Here is an 18,752-nt window from a genome sequence, read left to right as displayed (position 1 = left end):
TGCTTTATTGCTGTATGCACCTGTTACTCATGGGTGCAGCTGAAATAGCCAAACCTGGCCAAATAACCCCACAAACATTAACATTCAACAGTTTGGGGTCAGTAAGATTTTTTATTGTTTGTTTTTTTTCAATGACATGAACACATTTATTCAGCAAGGACACATGAGAATGATTAAAAGTACATTTTAAAATATAAAATTACAAATTGTTTCAAATATGTTTCAAATAAATGCTGTTCTTTTGAACTTTGAATCCATCAAAGACTCCTAAAGATGAAAAATGTATCACATAATTGTTTCTTGCAAAGCAAATCAGCATATTAGAAGGATTGTGTGACACTGAAGACTGGAGTAATGGCTGCTGAAAATTCAGATTTACTTCACAGGAATAAATTACATTTTAAAATACAGTATATATATAAAAAAAAAAGTTATTTTATTTGTAATAATATTTCACAATATTATCATTTTTACTGTATAGTTGATAAAATAAATGCAGCCTTGGTGATCATAAGAGACTTATTTCCAAAACATTAAAACATCTTACCAACCCCAACATTTTGAACAGTAGTGTACTTTTGGCTATGTAGTGTCATAAGTTGAAATTATAATAGATAGACTTCAATTATTTTTATTTATTTATTTTTTAATTATTGTAATTGTCTCCTCTTCAGGGAACAGAGAGTCACTGGTGTCTTTGTCTTCATCCTTACTGGTCTGTCTGTCTTCATGTCTCCTATCCTCAAGGTAACAATACAATACATCCAGTTGCGTCAAACACATTGCTGCATGTGTGTGATTTTCTTTTTCTGTTCTAATTGAATAATTATTTCCTGTAGTTTATACCCATGCCAGTGCTGTATGGAGTCTTCCTCTACATGGGAGTGGCTTCACTCAACGGAGTTCAGGTGAATACCAACACAATTCTGTGCTATTAAAAACTGAATTGAAAAAAAAAGCCTTTTAAATTACATTTCTGGGATGCAGAATTATATTTCAAATTGGAATTTTAAGGCTTGTTCACACCGGGACGAATATCGCGTGAGATTATCGCCGACGTTTATCGCCTCGTGACTAAACAAAGGGCACCAATGTGAGCGTGCACACCGACAAATGCAAGGCGTAAAAGCGTAATTTTTTTTAAAAACGCCTTGGGCTCGTTTTTTTGGTTTGACGCACCGCGTTAAAAACTGGCCGACTAATGACATTGGCGCTTTTGTTCACGTGCCTGGAGCTGCTGAAGTAACAGTAAAACACGACTTGGTGGCGCTCAAGCACAAAACGGTCTTGCCGAGCACACATTGATACCTAACGACGAAGAGGAAGTAAGTAGACCAAGAAGATGCATCGAGGCAAGATGAATGTAGAGCTGCTGGTCTCATTGGTGTCTGAACACAAAGGGCTTTATGACAAACGCGACAGTGACTACAAAAATCTCGATAAGAGGGAGTTGTTATGGAGAGGAATTGCAGATCAAATAGGATTCGATGTGTACCGGGGTATTTCTGTTTTTCATTAAGCGCCATCTAATGTCAGGGAGTGAATTTGCACGTTCACTCGGCTCATCGCCAGCGAAAATCGCTTGGGTATGAACACAAAAGACGCGTCGAAAAACGTCGGCGATAAGCGCGCGCGATAATCGTCCCGGTGTGTACGAGGCTTAAGAAAGTGGAATTCAATTCATATAGATATAATCATATTTACAAAAACATTACATTATTTTAATAATCACTATTTGAAATCGTTTGACAGTAACTTAGCTGGAAAAAGTATGTTTTTTTTTTAGTTTTTGTTTTTTAATAATGCTCTTTGGTTCTCAGTTTATGGACCGACTCAAGCTGCTCCTCATGCCTGCCAAACACCAACCAGACCTCATCTACCTGCGGCATGTGCCACTGAGGAAGGTCCATCTCTTCACTTTCGTCCAGCTGCTTTGCCTGGCGCTCCTCTGGATCCTCAAGTCCACTGTGGCTGCCATCGTCTTTCCTGTTATGGTTAGTCACCTCTTTCACCTGTTGTTGATTTAATACTGAACATTAATACTGGAAGCGGCTGTGACTGCAAAACTGAGAGCGTCAAGGCTAAATATTACACAAGCCATCAAAAAGTTGGAATACTTGAGATTTTTAAAATGTTTTTGAAAGAAGTTTCTTTTGCTCACCAAGACTGCATAATGCACCAAGACTGCATTAAAAAAAATCGGAATTATTCAAAAGTGTTGACTGGTATAGTACTTGTGCTACGTATTGCACCCCATTAGAAAAGGGACAAAATGCATGTTGCACTAGAATGTTGGTAATGTTTAGATGTTTGTCAGTCAGCAATAATATTAACAGACACTCAAGTTCCAATATGTTTGCAAAATGCATCTGTAGTATATGCACTAACTGAAAGAGCACCATTTGCTATTCTCATTGGTCAGATCTTGGCTCTGGTTGCTGTGAGGAAGGCGTTGGACTATGTCTTCTCCCAGCACGACCTCAGTTTCCTGGATGATGTCATACCCGAGAAGGATAAGAAGAAGAAGGAAGATGAGAAGAAAAAGAAAAAGAAGAAACAAGGGAGCATAGACAGTGACATGGAAGATGTGAGTGTCCTGAAAAAATGTCTTTATATTAGTATTAAGAAGACTTCGGGCTTTGGAAATAAGTTTACTTAGTTGCCCTTTAATAAAATACTTTAGTACCTGTGTGTGATACACATTATGTTCTGATGATTGATTGAAAGACTATTTCTTTCTTTCTTTTTGTTTTTTGTTTGTTTATTCATTCATTTATTGATTAATTGTGTTTTTTTTTTTCATTTGTTTTTTCCTTGAAACATTACCAATGACAAAGCAAAAAGATGAGAAAAAACAGCCTCAGTCACACTCTGAAGAAACTTGGTAGTCATGATTGTCAGACAGCTATAAATATTCTGTAACCTTTTTTCGTTTAGTTTTAATACTATGAAAATTTGGGCTGCTGTGAAAGAGGAAGTGTGAACTACTCTGGTGTATCTGGTTCAGCTCCTAAAGCCCTTTTTGACCGTTTCTCCCTGTGCAGTCTGACTATCCTTACAATGAGAATGTCCCCAGCATTAAAATCCCAATGGACATGATGGAGCAGGAGCCTTTTTTAGGAGATAAGGCCTCTGACAGTGAGTAGACCGGACCTGGGGCCTCACCTCAATTTGTACCTCTTGAATGATTCAGCATGAGCAGTTTGCTTTCTCTTCCTTTCATATGCGGTGCATGCTACCACTTGCTTCTCTGTCACATAATGCCTGTGGAGTTTGTCAGTCCTCTGTGGTAACTGACAGCTTCATTACCTTTTCTCGCCCTGTCGTAATCGTTTTGCTTTACTTTTGCAATTTTAGTTAACTGTTACTCTAAACTTAAAGGAATAGTTCATCCAAATGTAAAAATGTACTCCCCCTCAGGCCATCCAAGATGTAGATGAGTTTGTTTCTTCATCGGAACAGATTGGGAGAAAATTTAGCATTACATCACTTGCTCACCAGTGGATCCTCTGCAGTAAATGGGTGCCGTCAGAATGAGAGTTCAAACTGACAAAAACATCACAATAATTCACAAGTACTCTAGTCCATCATTTAACATTTTGTAAAGTGAAAGGCTGCAGCCTTTTTGTAAGAAACAAATCAATCTTTAAGATATTTTAAATTTAAACCATCCCTTCTGGCCAAAATACGAGACCATAATCCATACGCTTAATCCAGTGAAAAAGTCCATCCCTTGTGATCCTCTAATCTCAAGATACAACTGTTTTGGACTGTTTTCATTTGTAAACAGTGCTTGATCTGTGCATATTTCTCTCCTGATTCAGATGAGTTGATTTTTTTTTTACTGGATAAAGCAATAGCATGGATAGAGGACTCGTGGCATATTCTATCCAAAAGCAATGGTTGAAGTTAAAAAAAACTTCTTAATGATGGATTTGTTTATTATAATCATGCAGCTTTTCACTTCCCAAGACATTAATTAATGGACTGGATTCATGTGGATTATTGTGATGTTTTTATCAGCTGTTTGGTCTCTCATTTTGACGGCACCCAATCACTGCAAAGGACCCTTTGATATGTAAGTGATTATATAATTTTTTTGGGATAAACAACATTTTTCCTAATCTGTTTTGATGAAATAACACTCATCTACATTTTCAATGGCGTGAGGGGAAGTACATTTTAAGCACATTTTCATTTTTGCATGGACTGTTCAACCATCTTTTGTGTCATGCTAACATGGAGTCAGGGATGATAATTGAGATTGACAATAATACAGAAAATATAACTTTTTACATCTTTTTTTTTAGTGTGTAACAAGCTGTAGCAAAGTCTCTGTTTTCTGTTCTACTAAAACTTTTAACATCTTAATTCGTAGTTGTATTAAGATGTAATTATCTAATGAAAATGCTAATTAAAAATAATCCCGTGAAATCCCAGCACATACTCGATATGAAATCATTGGAGGTCTTTAGTCTTCATTGATTGTGTTTGGCTTTTTTGCATGCATCTGCTGTATAAAGCGTGCTGGTGCTGTTGATCCTGTATGATGAAACTGCATGAAGGTGGTATATAGTGCTCGTGTTCAGCAGAACGTGAAGCCAAGCACGTGTTAATAATGGACCATGTGTCCCTCTTGCAGGAGAAAAGTCCCCTTCATTCCTTGACCGATATGCGTCGTGCTGAAAAGCGCCACTACTTGCAGACCAGCCCGATGTCAAGGTACGCATCTCAAGCTGTTGTTAGTAATATGTATTTATAGTATGGATGGATTGCTACACAGTGAATTTAAATAATGGGGATCTGTGTTCAGATTTTGCATACGTCATAAACAGCGGTGCACATTTCTATAATACAATAAGCTGCAGGAACTGAAAGCCACTTTAATTTCTAACAACATCACAATTTGTCAAGGCTTTGTGATTACATAATGCCCTTACCTTTGTTAGTTGTTCAAATAATTATTTGAACCACAAGTTAGTTTCAAAGAAATTCTTGGTAGTTACTGGGAAATAAATTGAATGCCTATTCAGAAGTGGACTGATTGAGTCTGTCTTTTTCAGTTCAGAGAGACTGCCATTAAATGTGCCTCAGATCAAAATAGATATGGACCCAGATGACAACAATGGCTACTACTGGAGGAGTCGAGGGTCTGAGACGTCCATATAACTCCTCCAAACTGCTACATAGATTTTATTAGCTCTTCCAATTTGCAGAAAGCCATTTGCCAAGGGATCTTTTATAAAGACTGTCCCTCATCACGGATCCTTTTTGTGAAGACTTGTCTCTCACTCACTTAATCACTACGGTTTGCAAGTTGTAATCCCTAAACTATTATGCAATTCAGTTCATTGTTTGACTTGTGTGTTGAGCTGTAGAGAAATGCTGTAGCTGTTTTTACACTTTTCTACAACTACTCTCTCCATTATTCATCCAATGCAATATAAGTCTTTCTACCAAATTCACTTAACATGACACTATCTTTCCTTTTCCTTTATTTTTTTGCTGCTCTACCTCTGTTTTACATGGTAGGCATTATGTGTGAAGCCAAGCACGTGTTAATAATGGACCATGTGTCCCTCTTGCAGGAGAAAAGTCCCCTTCATTCCTTGACCGATATGCGTCGTGCTGAAAAGCGCCACTACTTGCAGACCAGCCCGATGTCAAGGTACGCATCTCAAGCTGTTGTTAGTAATATGTATTTATAGTATGGATGGATTGCTACACAGTGAATTTAAATAATGGGGATCTGTGTTCAGATTTTGCATACGTCATAAACAGCGGTGCACATTTCTATAATACAATAAGCTGCAGGAACTGAAAGCCACTTTAATTTCTAACAACATCACAATTTGTCAAGGCTTTGTGATTACATAATGCCCTTACCTTTGTTAGTTGTTCAAATAATTATTTGAACCACAAGTTAGTTTCAAAGAAATTCTTGGTAGTTACTGGGAAATAAATTGAATGCCTATTCAGAAGTGGACTGATTGAGTCTGTCTTTTTCAGTTCAGAGAGACTGCCATTAAATGTGCCTCAGATCAAAATAGATATGGACCCAGATGACAACAATGGCTACTACTGGAGGAGTCGAGGGTCTGAGACGTCCATATAACTCCTCCAAACTGCTACATAGATTTTATTAGCTCTTCCAATTTGCAGAAAGCCATTTGCCAAGGGATCTTTTATAAAGACTGTCCCTCATCACGGATCCTTTTTGTGAAGACTTGTCTCTCACTCACTTAATCACTACGGTTTGCAAGTTGTAATCCCTAAACTATTATGCAATTCAGTTCATTGTTTGACTTGTGTGTTGAGCTGTAGAGAAATGCTGTAGCTGTTTTTACACTTTTCTACAACTACTCTCTCCATTATTCATCCAATGCAATATAAGTCTTTCTACCAAATTCACTTAACATGACACTATCTTTCCTTTTCCTTTATTTTTTTGCTGCTCTACCTCTGTTTTACATGGTAGGCATTATGTAAAAAAAAAAAAACTTTTCTCATTTTTTATTTGCACAGCATGAGATCTTAATGTTGATTTTTTAAATGTACATCTTGAGCAGACTTTTCAACAAATGACTTGTATTATGGTGAGAACAACTGTGACAATATATTGTAATATTTAACTGTTGATTAACTTCTTAATGATGGTTAATGTTATTGATTGGCATTGAACCTGCTATTTTCCATATTGCTTCCTATAATATGTGGTATTAAATCTAATATGTTTCCTTTACCAATATTTATGCCTAATTATCCAGACACGTTCTAAAAAGCTTGATTAATTAAGAAAGCCTAATAATTCATTTAGGGTTTCAAGTCTTGTTAGGCATTTGCTTCATCCACCTGGTTATGGAAACCCTAAAAAGTCTACATGTGTAAACCTACATGTACTCCAGGGTCTGCTGTCCTGCAAATGATTTACCTAAGTGGCTTAAACCTGAATTGCAATAATACATGAAATTCCTTTAGTTTTAAGATTGTCTCATGTAAGTCAGATCACTTTTTTTTATTATTTGTGCTCTATTTACTTGATGTCTATAGTCACTGAATGTCATATTGCAAGTTGTCATTTGTAAAAATGAGTCAGAAAATGTCAACAATGTGGTACATGCATTTGAATGATGACATTAGTGCCGTCATACAGTGCATGTCCTAAACGTTCTCTTTGATCTTTCAAGAACTCATTATCTTTTGTTGATTCCTGCTAATTTGTCATTATTTTTTCTGTTTCTTTCAAAAAAAACAAAAAAAAATCAATAGATCTATACAGATAGCATCCATACTGTATTTTCAAAATCAACTTCTTTTAACCTTGTATGTAAAAGATTTTTAACTTATATTTTTGGGGGTACCTAAAGATGAAATATATGTGAAAGCATGTCTGGGGAAATTCTTGAACGTTTAAACAATGCTAAATATTAATTGTAGAGTGTGTAACAAAGATACGTTTTTAATCAAGTTTTGTGAATTTTTAGAACAAAACAGCTGAAATTATTTTAGAATTTATATTTTTCAAATAAAAATGAATATTAAAAATGAACAGAATTTATTAAACGGTCTCCTCATTTCTTTTCATGCGTTATTTTTTTATACTTTTGTTTCCGACTTTAATATAATTTTATCTGATACACACCTAATTACCCTACCAAAATCATTTTGCTGCATTAAAAGTATTTGTGTATGAGAACAACTCACTTTATTTGTAAACTCACAGTATTTCTACACTCTCTCTCTCTCTCTCTCTCTCTCTCTATATATATATATATTAGGGGTGTAACGATTAACCGCGAGCCGGTTGAAAATCAAGTATTAAATACATTTCAGTAGTTCAATACATTTTCCCTGTGTCATTCCATTTTAATACACAAAACTTAATTTCTGAAATTATTTGTTTTCTTTGTATGTATGGATTACTTTTGTTACCGACATCTGGTGAAAATTTCATGTCTACAGCACCTTTAGAAATATATTAACTGGGGAAAATGGTGGTGTGTTCAATACTTATTTTACCCGCTGTATATGTATATGTATATATTATGTGGGTTTTAGCCCCATTTTTGAAACATTTACTAATAATTTATTAACTTATTACATGAACTGGCACTACAATAGTTGTGTCTTGACTGTTAGTTGTTCACTGAAGATGACACAATGTCACCATCTAGTGTTCACAATTAACACTGCAACAGGTCCCGTCACATAGACTATAGAATATCTATAATAATTTAGTAAATGGAGAATTTCATAAAGGCCTTTCTTTTTGGGACATTTTATGAAAAAACAAAGTACAGATAGTACTTCAATGGTCTAGACTAGAGAAGAAAGCTACAATTTGCCAGCTAAAGAGAATTTTAAGGAAGAAGATGAAAGATGTTAGTTAGAAGGAAGAGAAATAAAGACTTTGAAATAAATATTTGATGTCAGTTTTTCAAATAATAATGCAGTTAAAAATTGTGTGAAGTCACAAGAAAATCTTTCCCCTAATGCTCATTTCAACTAATATCACTTTCCAAATGTATTAGCCTTTCAAATGCATTATTACAGCATAATGTGACACACTAAAACCTTCCTACATCTGCTAGACTGTCAGGCTAGATGATCATACAATGTAATCTATAAAAATCATGTAAAAAGAGTAGCTTGCTTTCAGTAAACTCCAATGCTAAATCATATCATTTGTTGGTTCTTTTCATGTTAAGCAAAACTTGCGTAGTCCATTTAGATATATTTATGAGTTCTGGTGGTTTTGTCCAGCTGAAGGCTTTCAGGAGACATTCAGCACATCTTCTTGGTCTCTCATCATTCTTTGTTCTGCTGCATTAGAAGTGATCCAGACAGCTGCAGCAGACAGACGCGAGTCCCTGACTATAGATAGACCGTCTCGTCTGTTCAGATCAATACATCTTGCCATCTTAGTACAAGAAGAACATGTTTAGGACCTAAGAACATCATCTATTCTAGATGATTCATGTAGTTCACACTCCTTACCCAGAGTCCCACAGTGCATCACCATCAGAAACATTTTAAAGTGATGCATAGCATCCCAGCATTAATCTGCATGCATGAACTCGATATGAAAACTACTTTAATTGAATCCAGCACCTCAAAATCACCGGAACGCAGAAAAACAGCTGTGAAAAGAGTTGGAGATGCTTTTTACAGCAGTTTAAATTGGGAAAAGGACCCTACAGAAGCTGAAGTCTACTTCTGTGCTGGTGGAGCAGCCCGATAAGGAAAAGTTCCAGGTCCAAACTATAGTTGGAAAAGCTTTCATCAGCAATGCGAGATAGAGAGATGTTGTTGCTTCTTGTTACTCAAGCTCAGTGTGCCCAGCTAACAGGAAGCATTCCCAGAACTTCTGGGAAGGTTCTCTCAAAGTTATGAACAAACACTGAGTAAACTTCCAGTAACCTTAATAGAATATTCATTAATAGTTATCTGGTCTTTAAGAATGTTCTCAAAACATCAGCTCAAAAACATTATTTATATATTGTTCATGGAACTTTGCAGTTGTTACATTTTAGTTTATAAACGTTACTTGTTTCAAAATGTTCTGAGAACATTCTTTAATGTTCATAAAACCAAGAAGAAAAAAAAAACATTTCTAAAACCTGGACATTTTGAGCATTCAGAGAACATTCAGAAAAAATATTTTCATTCCTCGATGGTAACATTAGCAAAACATCCTTTGAACATATATTTATATTGGGTTCATCGAAATACAGTATGGCTCTATATTGATCCTCATGAGACCAAAACAATCTATAAGCATTTAAAGGAGTATTGTATAAGAATCCTGTTGAGGAAAACAAATGATGGCGATGGGATGAGTGAATTGGAATATTCAAGTCCTCCATAAATGCAAAGTTTCAAGGGGGGGGGGGATCAAAAATCCTGCGTTTTTATGGATTTGTGGGGTTGAATAAGTTGTATATTTAAATCAGTGTGCATGGTTTCATATTTATAAATAGGAGCATTTATTGTCCCCCATACTGTATGTGTGAATGCCATCCTGATGGTGCTTTGTGTTTTTCCTCCTGCCATGGAGTGCTTTATATTTTTCTGATTGCCAATAAAATGTAGAATCTAAAACCCATCTACACAAATGAGGTTTTAATTTAACTTGTGGATCTTACCTGAAACCTGACAAAGAAAATAAATTAAATTCCTCAGATAAATCAATGGCGCCTACAATAAAGTACATTCTATTCACAAGTACTACAACAAAATCAAAAAAATCTTTTTTTAGCTAAAAATATATTGAAATCTACTGAAGTACGAAAATGAACTATTTCTTGTCAGTCCATTGGCTAAGAAAGCATTTGCAGATGTACATGAAAACAAATGTAAATTTGAAGAGTCTTCCAGTGTGTGATGAAACGCCATAGCAACAACAGAAATCATCTTATCGTAGACGTTATGTTCACAGTAAAGGTTATTCATACAGGAGCCTAATACAATCACACTGCAAATGCCACAAGCCTCATGAGCTAAAAGAACAAAGGGAACAGAGGACAAAAACAAAACTCTTTGAAGCAAGTGGAAAATGTATTTAAAACATCTCAAATAGCGAGGGATGACATTTCCTATTAGAGAGGGAATTTAGAAGATCTCGTCATCCAATATAATTGCTGACACTGATTCTTTAAACAGTGTCATCGTCATATTTAATAACATCCTCTGTCTGAAAAAGAAAACATGAGTTTTAGTCAAACCTGATTTTAATAACTATATTAAAGTCTATTAATCAATTCAAACAGCCTGCAACCTGATCTGACATCTGCTTCACCTAAAAATGAAAAATCATTTCATCACCCTCAAGCTGTTCCAAACCTTTTATGAGTGTCTTTCTTCTGTTGAACACAAAAGATGATATTTTTAAAAATGTGTGTAACCAGAGAGTTGACGGTAGCCATCGACTTCCGTAGTATGGAAAAAATACAATGGAAGTCGATGGCTACCAGCAACTGTTTGTTCACCAACAATCTTCAAATGATCTTCTGTTGTGTTCAACAGAAGAAAGACACTCATACAGGTTTGAAATGACATGACGGTGAGTAAATGATGACAACATTTTCATTTTTGGGTGAACTATCTTAAGTTTATTTTTCTTACCCGCTGATAAATGGAGTTATCTTGTTCTAAGGAGAAATCTAATGCAATTTAGTTTGGTTTACGCCGAAGACAGGAGGTATGAAAATTTTAAATTAATGTCAGGTTCTCTAAAAAGTCATTTTCCCCCTTTTGTTTTCCAGGAAAAAAAACTGACAAATTTACTTCAAAAGAAATTTACGTTAGGAAAAAAAATATTATTGCAATAAATAATCTATAAATAAGTGCTACACATGGAATTACTACTACGATGAATAACTGATTTATCTTTGCAAAATTAATATTCTATAGCTGAAACTTCCAAGGGCAGTGGTTAGTCAGTGTGCTCACCAGCTTTTGACATAGTTGTGCCGGGGAGCGCTGGGAACAGCAGGATGTTCCCAAGTCCACCCAAGCTTGTGTTTGCTTCTCACCTCCCTCCCCCTGCACCTCCTTCTGCATCCTGCAGGAAATAAAGCGTTGATGATGAGTTTTCTGCTGATCTGCAACCAGCTCCTTCCTTTCAAATTCCCTGTTGTTAAAAACATCTTCTGATGATGTTCTTTTCCAGTCTAACCATAACTTACAGAGTTTTGAACGAAGGCAGGTCCAGTCTGAAGTACGAACAAGTGCCATCCAACTTGGACAGAAGTGCTATAGTCTTTTTCAATTTACTCTCCTGATTGATATAAGTTGAGAGAGAGAGTGAGAAAGAAAGAAAAGAAAAAAAATGAAAGAACAGTTTGACCAGTAATCCAAACCTTAAAATAAAAAATGACTATGTATTTTCCTTGTCAATGTTCAAAGTCAAGCAGCAGGAGAGAAGATGAGAGAGTACCGCGTTGTTGTTATGACAGTTCGGGCTTGGTTAGCACCCAGCGAGTACAAAGAGCACCCTGTCGCTCTAAATTAATTGAAATCTCGCAACCCTCTCTCAGTTGGCGAGCAAGCTGCGTTTGTGCATGCTAATGTACGTTCATTCTCTGGATACAGATTCAGTTTAGACCCTTCAATTAGATGCTCTCACCAGCAACTCTTCGCACTTCGCCATTTACTGTATGTGGAAAAACAGCGAGCGAGCAGATAATTGGAGGATCTGCAAGGGAAAACTGAAAGGCTAAATTAACCAAACAGTGACGTGCTTTAGATCAGGCTACCTGTGAGATTTTGATATCATCTTCAAGCATTAAAAGCAGTTCTCCTGCAGCTCCGGTGGTGAAAGCATTAAAATAGGATTTCATGAAGGTTGTTTTTCTCAAGCATCCTTATGCAATGCCGTCTACCTCAACTCAATGCGATTTTATCTTGTATTATTGCCAAAAGAACTTTGGAATCCATCAGCATAGCGTCTCAGCTCTGATGAGAGCTTCAAACAATACAATCCCAATCTCAAAACCGAAATGAGTCTTCACAGCTAAATGAAGTCACTCAATGAGGCATTGTGCTGCAAGACATGCATCAAAAAGATCGAAGCCTCTCACAATAGCCGTCTACCCAGCTTTGAGCTGTCTTACAGTCCTTGAAAATACAAATACAAAACCCTTGAAATCTGAAGAATGGCTTGGTTGTGTAATAACCGAAAATCTGCAGCTAAGCACAGAACATGTGGCATCAAATCAACCTGTTATGATACAAAGATCTCCTGTCGTGAACCTGGTAGATCATGTCAGTCTCAGATGGAAAAGCGTCATCTCACCTTCTCCGTTAAACACGCTGTGACATCGGCAGATGAGCAGCAGGCCGTTACTGTGTTCTTGATTCGATCGAGAACGGTCGTCAGCACAGGAAGAGAAATGGAGGCATGATTCACTCCAATTAGAAACAAGTATCTGGACACACACACACACACATATAAACATGCTTTTGATCACATTCATACATTGACTTCAGGAGGATACATGCTATTTTGTGAACCCCTGCTATGCCATACATCAGGAGTTTATTTATATTTTGTGGCCACTACTATAAATGCATGTTCTGAGGGTAACCCATGAGCAAAAACGTTCAGTTAACCAGCAGGCGGCTGCAAGACCTCAAGGTGTTTTGAAAATACTCTCCAGAGGAGGTTCTGGTCACTTCACCCTAGGTTTCTGCTGTAATACTAGGACAGGAGTTTTAAAACTGGGGTCCATAAGAAGGTTCTGTCCAATTTATATCTCTATATATTTATTTATATCTATATATCAATATATCAATATTTGTTGTGGACAGTGCTGAATTTCGAATTGAATTAGAAATGTTTCTCTTCAGGTTTATACTTTTTAACATCCCTCTAATAGTGTATAATGATTTTCTATAGAAAATGCAAAGGTTAACACAGAATCAATATGTTCTTGTTAATATTTGAATTATTTGCTTTTGTCTTCAGTTTAATAACAAGTAGTATTCAAACAATGTGCTATAGTGCTATAGTCTTTATCATACTATTTCTGACAGAGTTTATATAAGTTTTTATAGGAGGGGGCTCTCCCAAACCCACAGCCCCATCAGTAAGGCTCAAAATGAAGTTCAAAATGTAGGTTCGGGAGGAGCCTAATCATTCAGTCCTGTCAATCATCATTACGAGCCTATATAAGCAGCTCTCATTGCACTGTGACCACCGTCCCATTGTCAATTCTTCCGGTATCCCTGGGGTTGAACTCCTAGGGTTCGAGCCTCCATTAAGGACAGCAATCAGGACTGGATGGGCAGGCGAACTCATGAATACCCTTTTAATTGACACTTTTCACCAGACTGAATGTTATACTGGCTATCATTTAGAGCCCCCTGGCGATAGCGACACCCGCTTCACCCCCTGGGTCTGATGACAGCAGATGTCCGGAGGGAAGGACCGTGTCCCCATCAGGTTCGGTGGAGGTCCCGTGCCATGAGTTAGCCTCCCTCTCAGCTGTTCCGGTGCAGACTCCTCGGCGGTCAGGCCGTCTCCGTCAACTTCCCGACAAGTTAAAGGATTATGAGCTGCACTAGATGGGCTGCCTTCACCCGTATCCTTGCTTTGCTTTGAGAGAGTTTTGTTGTAGCTTTGCATTAATATTCTGCAAGGCTCCATAAGGATCTGCTGTGCTGTTCTCACTAGACAGATGGTTCCGTTGACTCATCTTTTATCGTCACATGTCACTCTTTTGTGTTCCCTTTTTTTTGTCTGTTTCAAATGTCCACAGGTGCCAGAGAAGAGGGGGTATGTTCTGGAGGGAAAATGGGTGGCGCCAGTATGTGAAGTGTGTCGTGGATCGTGACGTGACTCCTGACGTTGTTCGTGGCCACGTTGGCCTGGGCGGAGCTCGCGCTTGGGGCTTCTTGTTATTGTTGTGTTGGCCGTCGCCATTAAAGGCTTGACTAAACTATTCTCTCGTGTCAGCGATTCAATATACCTCACCTACACACTGGCGTAGAGTTATCATTAATATTATATTGCCAGTGTTATATTTTTAATATTTTGAATTGAATTTTTCAAAATGGTGAAGGACTATGCAAGAACATATATGATTGAACTAAAATGCATTTTCATTTTAGTTTTAGTAAATGTTGTACTTTTACCTATTTATTTCAATTAGTTTCCAGGACAACAATTCTATTTTTTTTTTATTTTAAGTTAGGTTTTTCATAAAATTGTAATTAACAATTTGTTTTACATTTTTAATAGCTTCAGTGAACAATAACAACATTTTATATTATTTAAGTAAATAAAACAATTGCTAAAAAATGCATGAAATGCATCTTTTGTGGAATTTAATGATCATAGATGCTTTCTGAAAACAGAATTTTGTTGGCATTAGTCTATTTCACACAGTGTAGAGCTTAAAATAATGTATTTATACATTTAAAGGCTAATATACAGGTCACCCCAAAATTAAGAATTTAAAGTGTTATGCTCCACCACTAGAGGGTACAGTTGGGCTGTGTAATGACTGAGAGTCTTATCAGTTTCTTAAAATGCTTTTAAATATCCTTTATTTTAATATTAATGAAAACTTATGTTCTTCTTAAATTTCTGACAGAGCGCCCTGCCTCACATTAATTTCACTTGCATGCACACTTTGCTACAACAAATGACCTGGTATTAGCCCCTCGAAGCACTGTGAAAATGTCACCTTTAATGATACCAGGCCCTGAGGTAAACTCAGCAGAACATGCTAGAACACATTTGAATTCCATGTTGAGTGGCTCATCTAATTACAGTTCAAGATAAATTAAACATAAGTTTCTTTGCACGGCTGTCTGCCTCTCAGCAAGAGTTCAATCTTTCTTGTCCACCCAGGCACACAAGTGACTTCATACGGCTTATTCAGAACAGCACGTGCAGTGCATATTGGCTACATTTTCACTAAATTCGAAAGGCATGAGGTGCTGATCAGAGAACAGCCAACTTATCTGACCATCATGGGAGGGAAATGGCCAGATCTTTCTTTGAGGGCAATCTGTTATAATGGTTAGTTCTCAAGGCATTATTTGCAGGAAAATGATCCTGAGCCTGCAAAGCAAAAATTTAAATAGGATCTGAAATGTTACACAGAGGAGAAATGGGTCTGATCCATATTAACATAAGTGTAATCTGATCCTATTAGTTGCAGGAATATACAGTATAAGAATAGTTTCCACCACATCAATGTTCATGCCCGTGAGGAAAATTTAAGGTCCAGCTGTGTTTTACCTTCATTCTGATAACTGAATAAATTAATATTAGAATCAGGCGAGAAGGTGATCTCGTGAAACAACGCATTGTTGCACAGTTACGACTAGATTTCAAGTGCTTCTTGCAGCCCAGATAGATATTTGTTTTAATCTGTCTATGAAAAATTGATCACAAGAGGCATTCTGAGCTTTAGCATCTGAACATAACGCAAATTAAGCAAAAGTCTAAAGCTTTTTTCTCATTAATGAGCATTCAGAGAGTCATTTTGCTAATATGCTCATATTCATAGCCGCTCTGTGAATAATTCATGACTATTTGCACTCTTGCCCTTTAAGCAGCTTGCTAAAGATCAAAATCAAGAGGAACGCTCTCCTCTCTGCGTTTGGGAAAAGGAGACTGGGTGACTATTCCCAGAGTGGGTCACGGTGAACACGCAATATGCCAATTACTGTTTATTACTCAGCATCACATTAGCATTTACACCACATTAAGACAGATCAAAATATGGTGCAGTGATCGCAAGGTCTTCGTTCAACAAAGCACTTGATCTCAGCACATCAGAATGAAATAAGCGGACTAGCAGAAATATATTTTCCGGTTGACCTTTGCTTTAAGAGACGCATGGATTCCCTACTTCTGAATATCTGATGAATATTAAAATAGCACCTGTCAATCCCATGTGGTTGAGCTTCCTCACAGATCTTAGATGATACAGGATTGGCTACGTCTGCAGACTGACGAGGTTGCCTTTTCAAGTCATCCACGCAGGGAAGAGTATCCAGGGCAGGTTTACTGCAGCACTTCCGGAAATCCTGAGACATGGCATCCAGTTTGGATTCACTGCAGAGAACTTTCTGAAAGCTTGTTAGCTATTATGAAAGGAAAAGAACAATGAATCTGGTTTTTACTCACATGATATCAGAGCTCGGTCAAATTCACACTAAAATTGAATGGCAAAAATGATAATGATGAAATTGAAATGAACAGAAACAGCAGCTTTGATAAAAGCATTATGTGACTGACTGCAGGTATTAGTGTGAAGATACAGATAAAAAGGCTGTTCTAAAGGAACTCGCCCATAAAAGGATGGCCATGAAATTAAGTTTAGAGCCACAGAGTAAAAGAAAAAAAATGTCAGATTAGAAACGTGAGTATTAGATCTTCCAGTAGCTGCAGTTTTTCATCAGTTACCAGAGAAAAAAAATTATTTTTGTTTGTCATATCATCAGACATCTTGTGAAGCGAAACAGGAGAAATGCACCACCAGAAGGATTACTGGTCAAAAGAATTGTCCCAAGAGACATTTGAACCTTTGTGCTGCTCATTGTGGTTTGATGAAAACACAGCATCGAGTGGCCCACCCCCTCCCCTGACCCTTCTCCTCACCTCTTGAATTATACATTCAGGTTGGGGCTGTAAACAGCATTTTTCCAGCCCGGACTGAAAACGAGCAGATATGGCTGATGCCTCTTCAAAGGACAGTCCTAGGAGATTTCCATAATATGCAGACAATGTAAGGAAATGTAAGTCCATGACACATTTCATTCACACGTTGGGCCATATAGGAAACTAAACAGTTAACATACAGTTAAGTCCATATATATTTGGACACTGACACAATTTTCATCATTTTGGCTCTGTATGCCACCAAAACAAAATTAAAAATAAAACAAGATGAAATTGAAGTGCAGACTTTAAGCTTTAATTCAAGGGGTTGAACAAAAATATAACATAAAAAATGCTTAGGAATTACAACCATTTTTATACACGGTCCCCCCATTTTCAGGGGCTCAAATGTAATTGGACAAATAAATATAATCATAAATAAAATGTTTTTAATATTTTGTTAAAAAATCCTTTGCAGGCAATGACTGCCTTAAGTCTGGAACTCATGGACATCACCAGAGACTGGGTTTCCTCTTTTGTGATGCTTTGCCAGGCCTTTACTGCAGCTGACTTCAGTTGTTGTTTGTTTGTGAGTCTTTCTGCCTTTAGTTTTGTCTTCAGCAAGTGAAATGCATTCTCAATCGGGTTGAAATCAGGAGATTGACTTGGCCATTGCAGAATATTCCACTTTTTTACCTTCAAAAACTCCTGGTTGCTTTTGCTGTATGTTTTGGGTCATCGTCCATTTGTACTATAAAGTGCCATCCAATCAACTTTGCTCCATTTGACTGAATCTGGGCAGACAGTATATCCCTATAAACTTCAGAATTCTTCCGGCTGCTTCTGTCTTCTGTCACATCATCAATAAACCCCAGTAACCCAGTGCCACTGGAAGCCATGCATGCTCATGCCATCACACTGCTCCACCATGTTTCACAGATGATGTTGTGTGCTTTGGATCATGAGCTGTTCCAAGCCTTCTCCATTTTTTTTCTTCCCGTCATTCTGGTAAAGGTTGATCTTAATTTCAGCCGTACAAAGAATGCTTTTCCAGAAGTGGTCTGGCTTTTTTAGATGTTTTTTGGCAAAGTCTAATCTGGCCTTGTTTGCACCTTGTGGTGAACCCTCTGTATTTGCTCTCGTGAAGTCTTCTCTTGATTGTAGACTTTCAAAGTGACACGACTACCTCCTGGAGAGTGTTCTTCTCTTGGCTGGATGTTATGAAATGTTTTTCTTTACCATGGAGAGGATCCTCCGATCATCCACCACTGTTGTCCTCTGTGGACGTCCAGGCCTTTTTATGTTGCTGAGCTCACCAGTGCGTTCTTTTTTTCTCAGAATTTACCAAACTGTTGATTTGACCACTCCTAATATTCCTGCTATCTCTCTAATGGATTTGTTTTGTTTTTGAAGCCTAACAACTGTCTGTTTCACTTGCATGGAGAGATCCTTTGACTGCATGATGTATGCATGAGTTCAGAGCAACAGCTTCCAAATGCAAACGGCACATTTAGAATCAACTCCAGACCTTTTACCTGCTTAATTGATGTAGAAATAACAAAAGAATAGCCCACGCCTGTCCATGAAACAGCTTTTGAGTCAATTGTCCAATTACTTATGGTCCCTTGAAAAA

The 18,752-nt window shown here is 37.2% G+C and overlaps 2 protein-coding genes across 8 annotated transcripts in view; one reads left to right on the top strand and one right to left on the bottom strand.

Moving 5' to 3' along the window:
• LOC107755741 (electrogenic sodium bicarbonate cotransporter 1-like) overlaps nt 1–5,541 on the top strand; it is a 77,422-nt gene extending 71,881 nt beyond the window's left edge. For 5 of the 7 annotated variants that reach the window (XM_016572631.1, XM_016572632.1, XM_016572627.1 and 2 more), the window contains 6 exons: nt 675–747; nt 840–908; nt 1,821–1,994; nt 2,423–2,587; nt 4,643–4,722; nt 5,064–5,541. In XM_016572631.1, the coding sequence (XP_016428117.1) occupies nt 675–747; nt 840–908; nt 1,821–1,994; nt 2,423–2,587; nt 4,643–4,722; nt 5,064–5,169 (667 nt within the window). In that variant the 3' untranslated portion in view covers nt 5,170–5,541. Of the gene's footprint in view, nt 1–674; nt 748–839; nt 909–1,820; nt 1,995–2,422; nt 2,588–3,044; nt 3,139–4,642; nt 4,723–5,063 lie in introns of all 7 variants that reach the window. The other 2 variants (XM_016572633.1, XM_016572629.1) reach the window with 1 other exon arrangement.
• Nucleotides 5,542–10,464: 4,923 nt separating this feature from the next.
• Nucleotides 10,465–17,178, bottom strand: LOC107755740 (vitamin D-binding protein-like). The gene is made up of 6 exons (XM_016572625.1): nt 17,120–17,178; nt 16,400–16,602; nt 12,797–12,929; nt 11,688–11,779; nt 11,452–11,563; nt 10,465–10,693 (listed from the first exon to the last, which is right to left on the bottom strand). Exons 2-6 carry the CDS (start codon nt 16,552–16,554, stop codon nt 10,655–10,657), a joined length of 531 nt encoding a protein of 176 aa, XP_016428111.1. The 5' UTR covers nt 16,555–16,602; nt 17,120–17,178; the 3' UTR covers nt 10,465–10,654.
• Nucleotides 17,179–18,752: the final 1,574 nt, after the last annotated feature.

Source organism: Sinocyclocheilus rhinocerous, unplaced genomic scaffold (assembly GCF_001515625.1).
Source record: "Sinocyclocheilus rhinocerous isolate Xijiao unplaced genomic scaffold, SAMN03320098_v1.1 scaffold171, whole genome shotgun sequence".
Classification (NCBI taxonomy): domain Eukaryota; kingdom Metazoa; phylum Chordata; class Actinopteri; order Cypriniformes; family Cyprinidae; genus Sinocyclocheilus; species Sinocyclocheilus rhinocerous.
This window is presented reverse-complemented; position numbering and strand designations above follow the sequence as displayed.

Coding starts and splice junctions, on each gene's coding strand:
- LOC107755740 (XM_016572625.1), bottom strand. CDS start 16,554: ATGTCTCAGGATTTCCGGAAGTGCTGCAGTAAACCTGCCCTGGATACT. Junction 11,780..12,796: donor CAGCGTGTTTAACGGAGAAG/GTGAGATGACGC, acceptor TATATCAATCAG/GAGAGTAAATTGAAAAAGAC. Junction 11,564..11,687: donor CTGCCTTCGTTCAAAACTCT/GTAAGTTATGGT, acceptor TATTTCCTGCAG/GATGCAGAAGGAGGTGCAGG.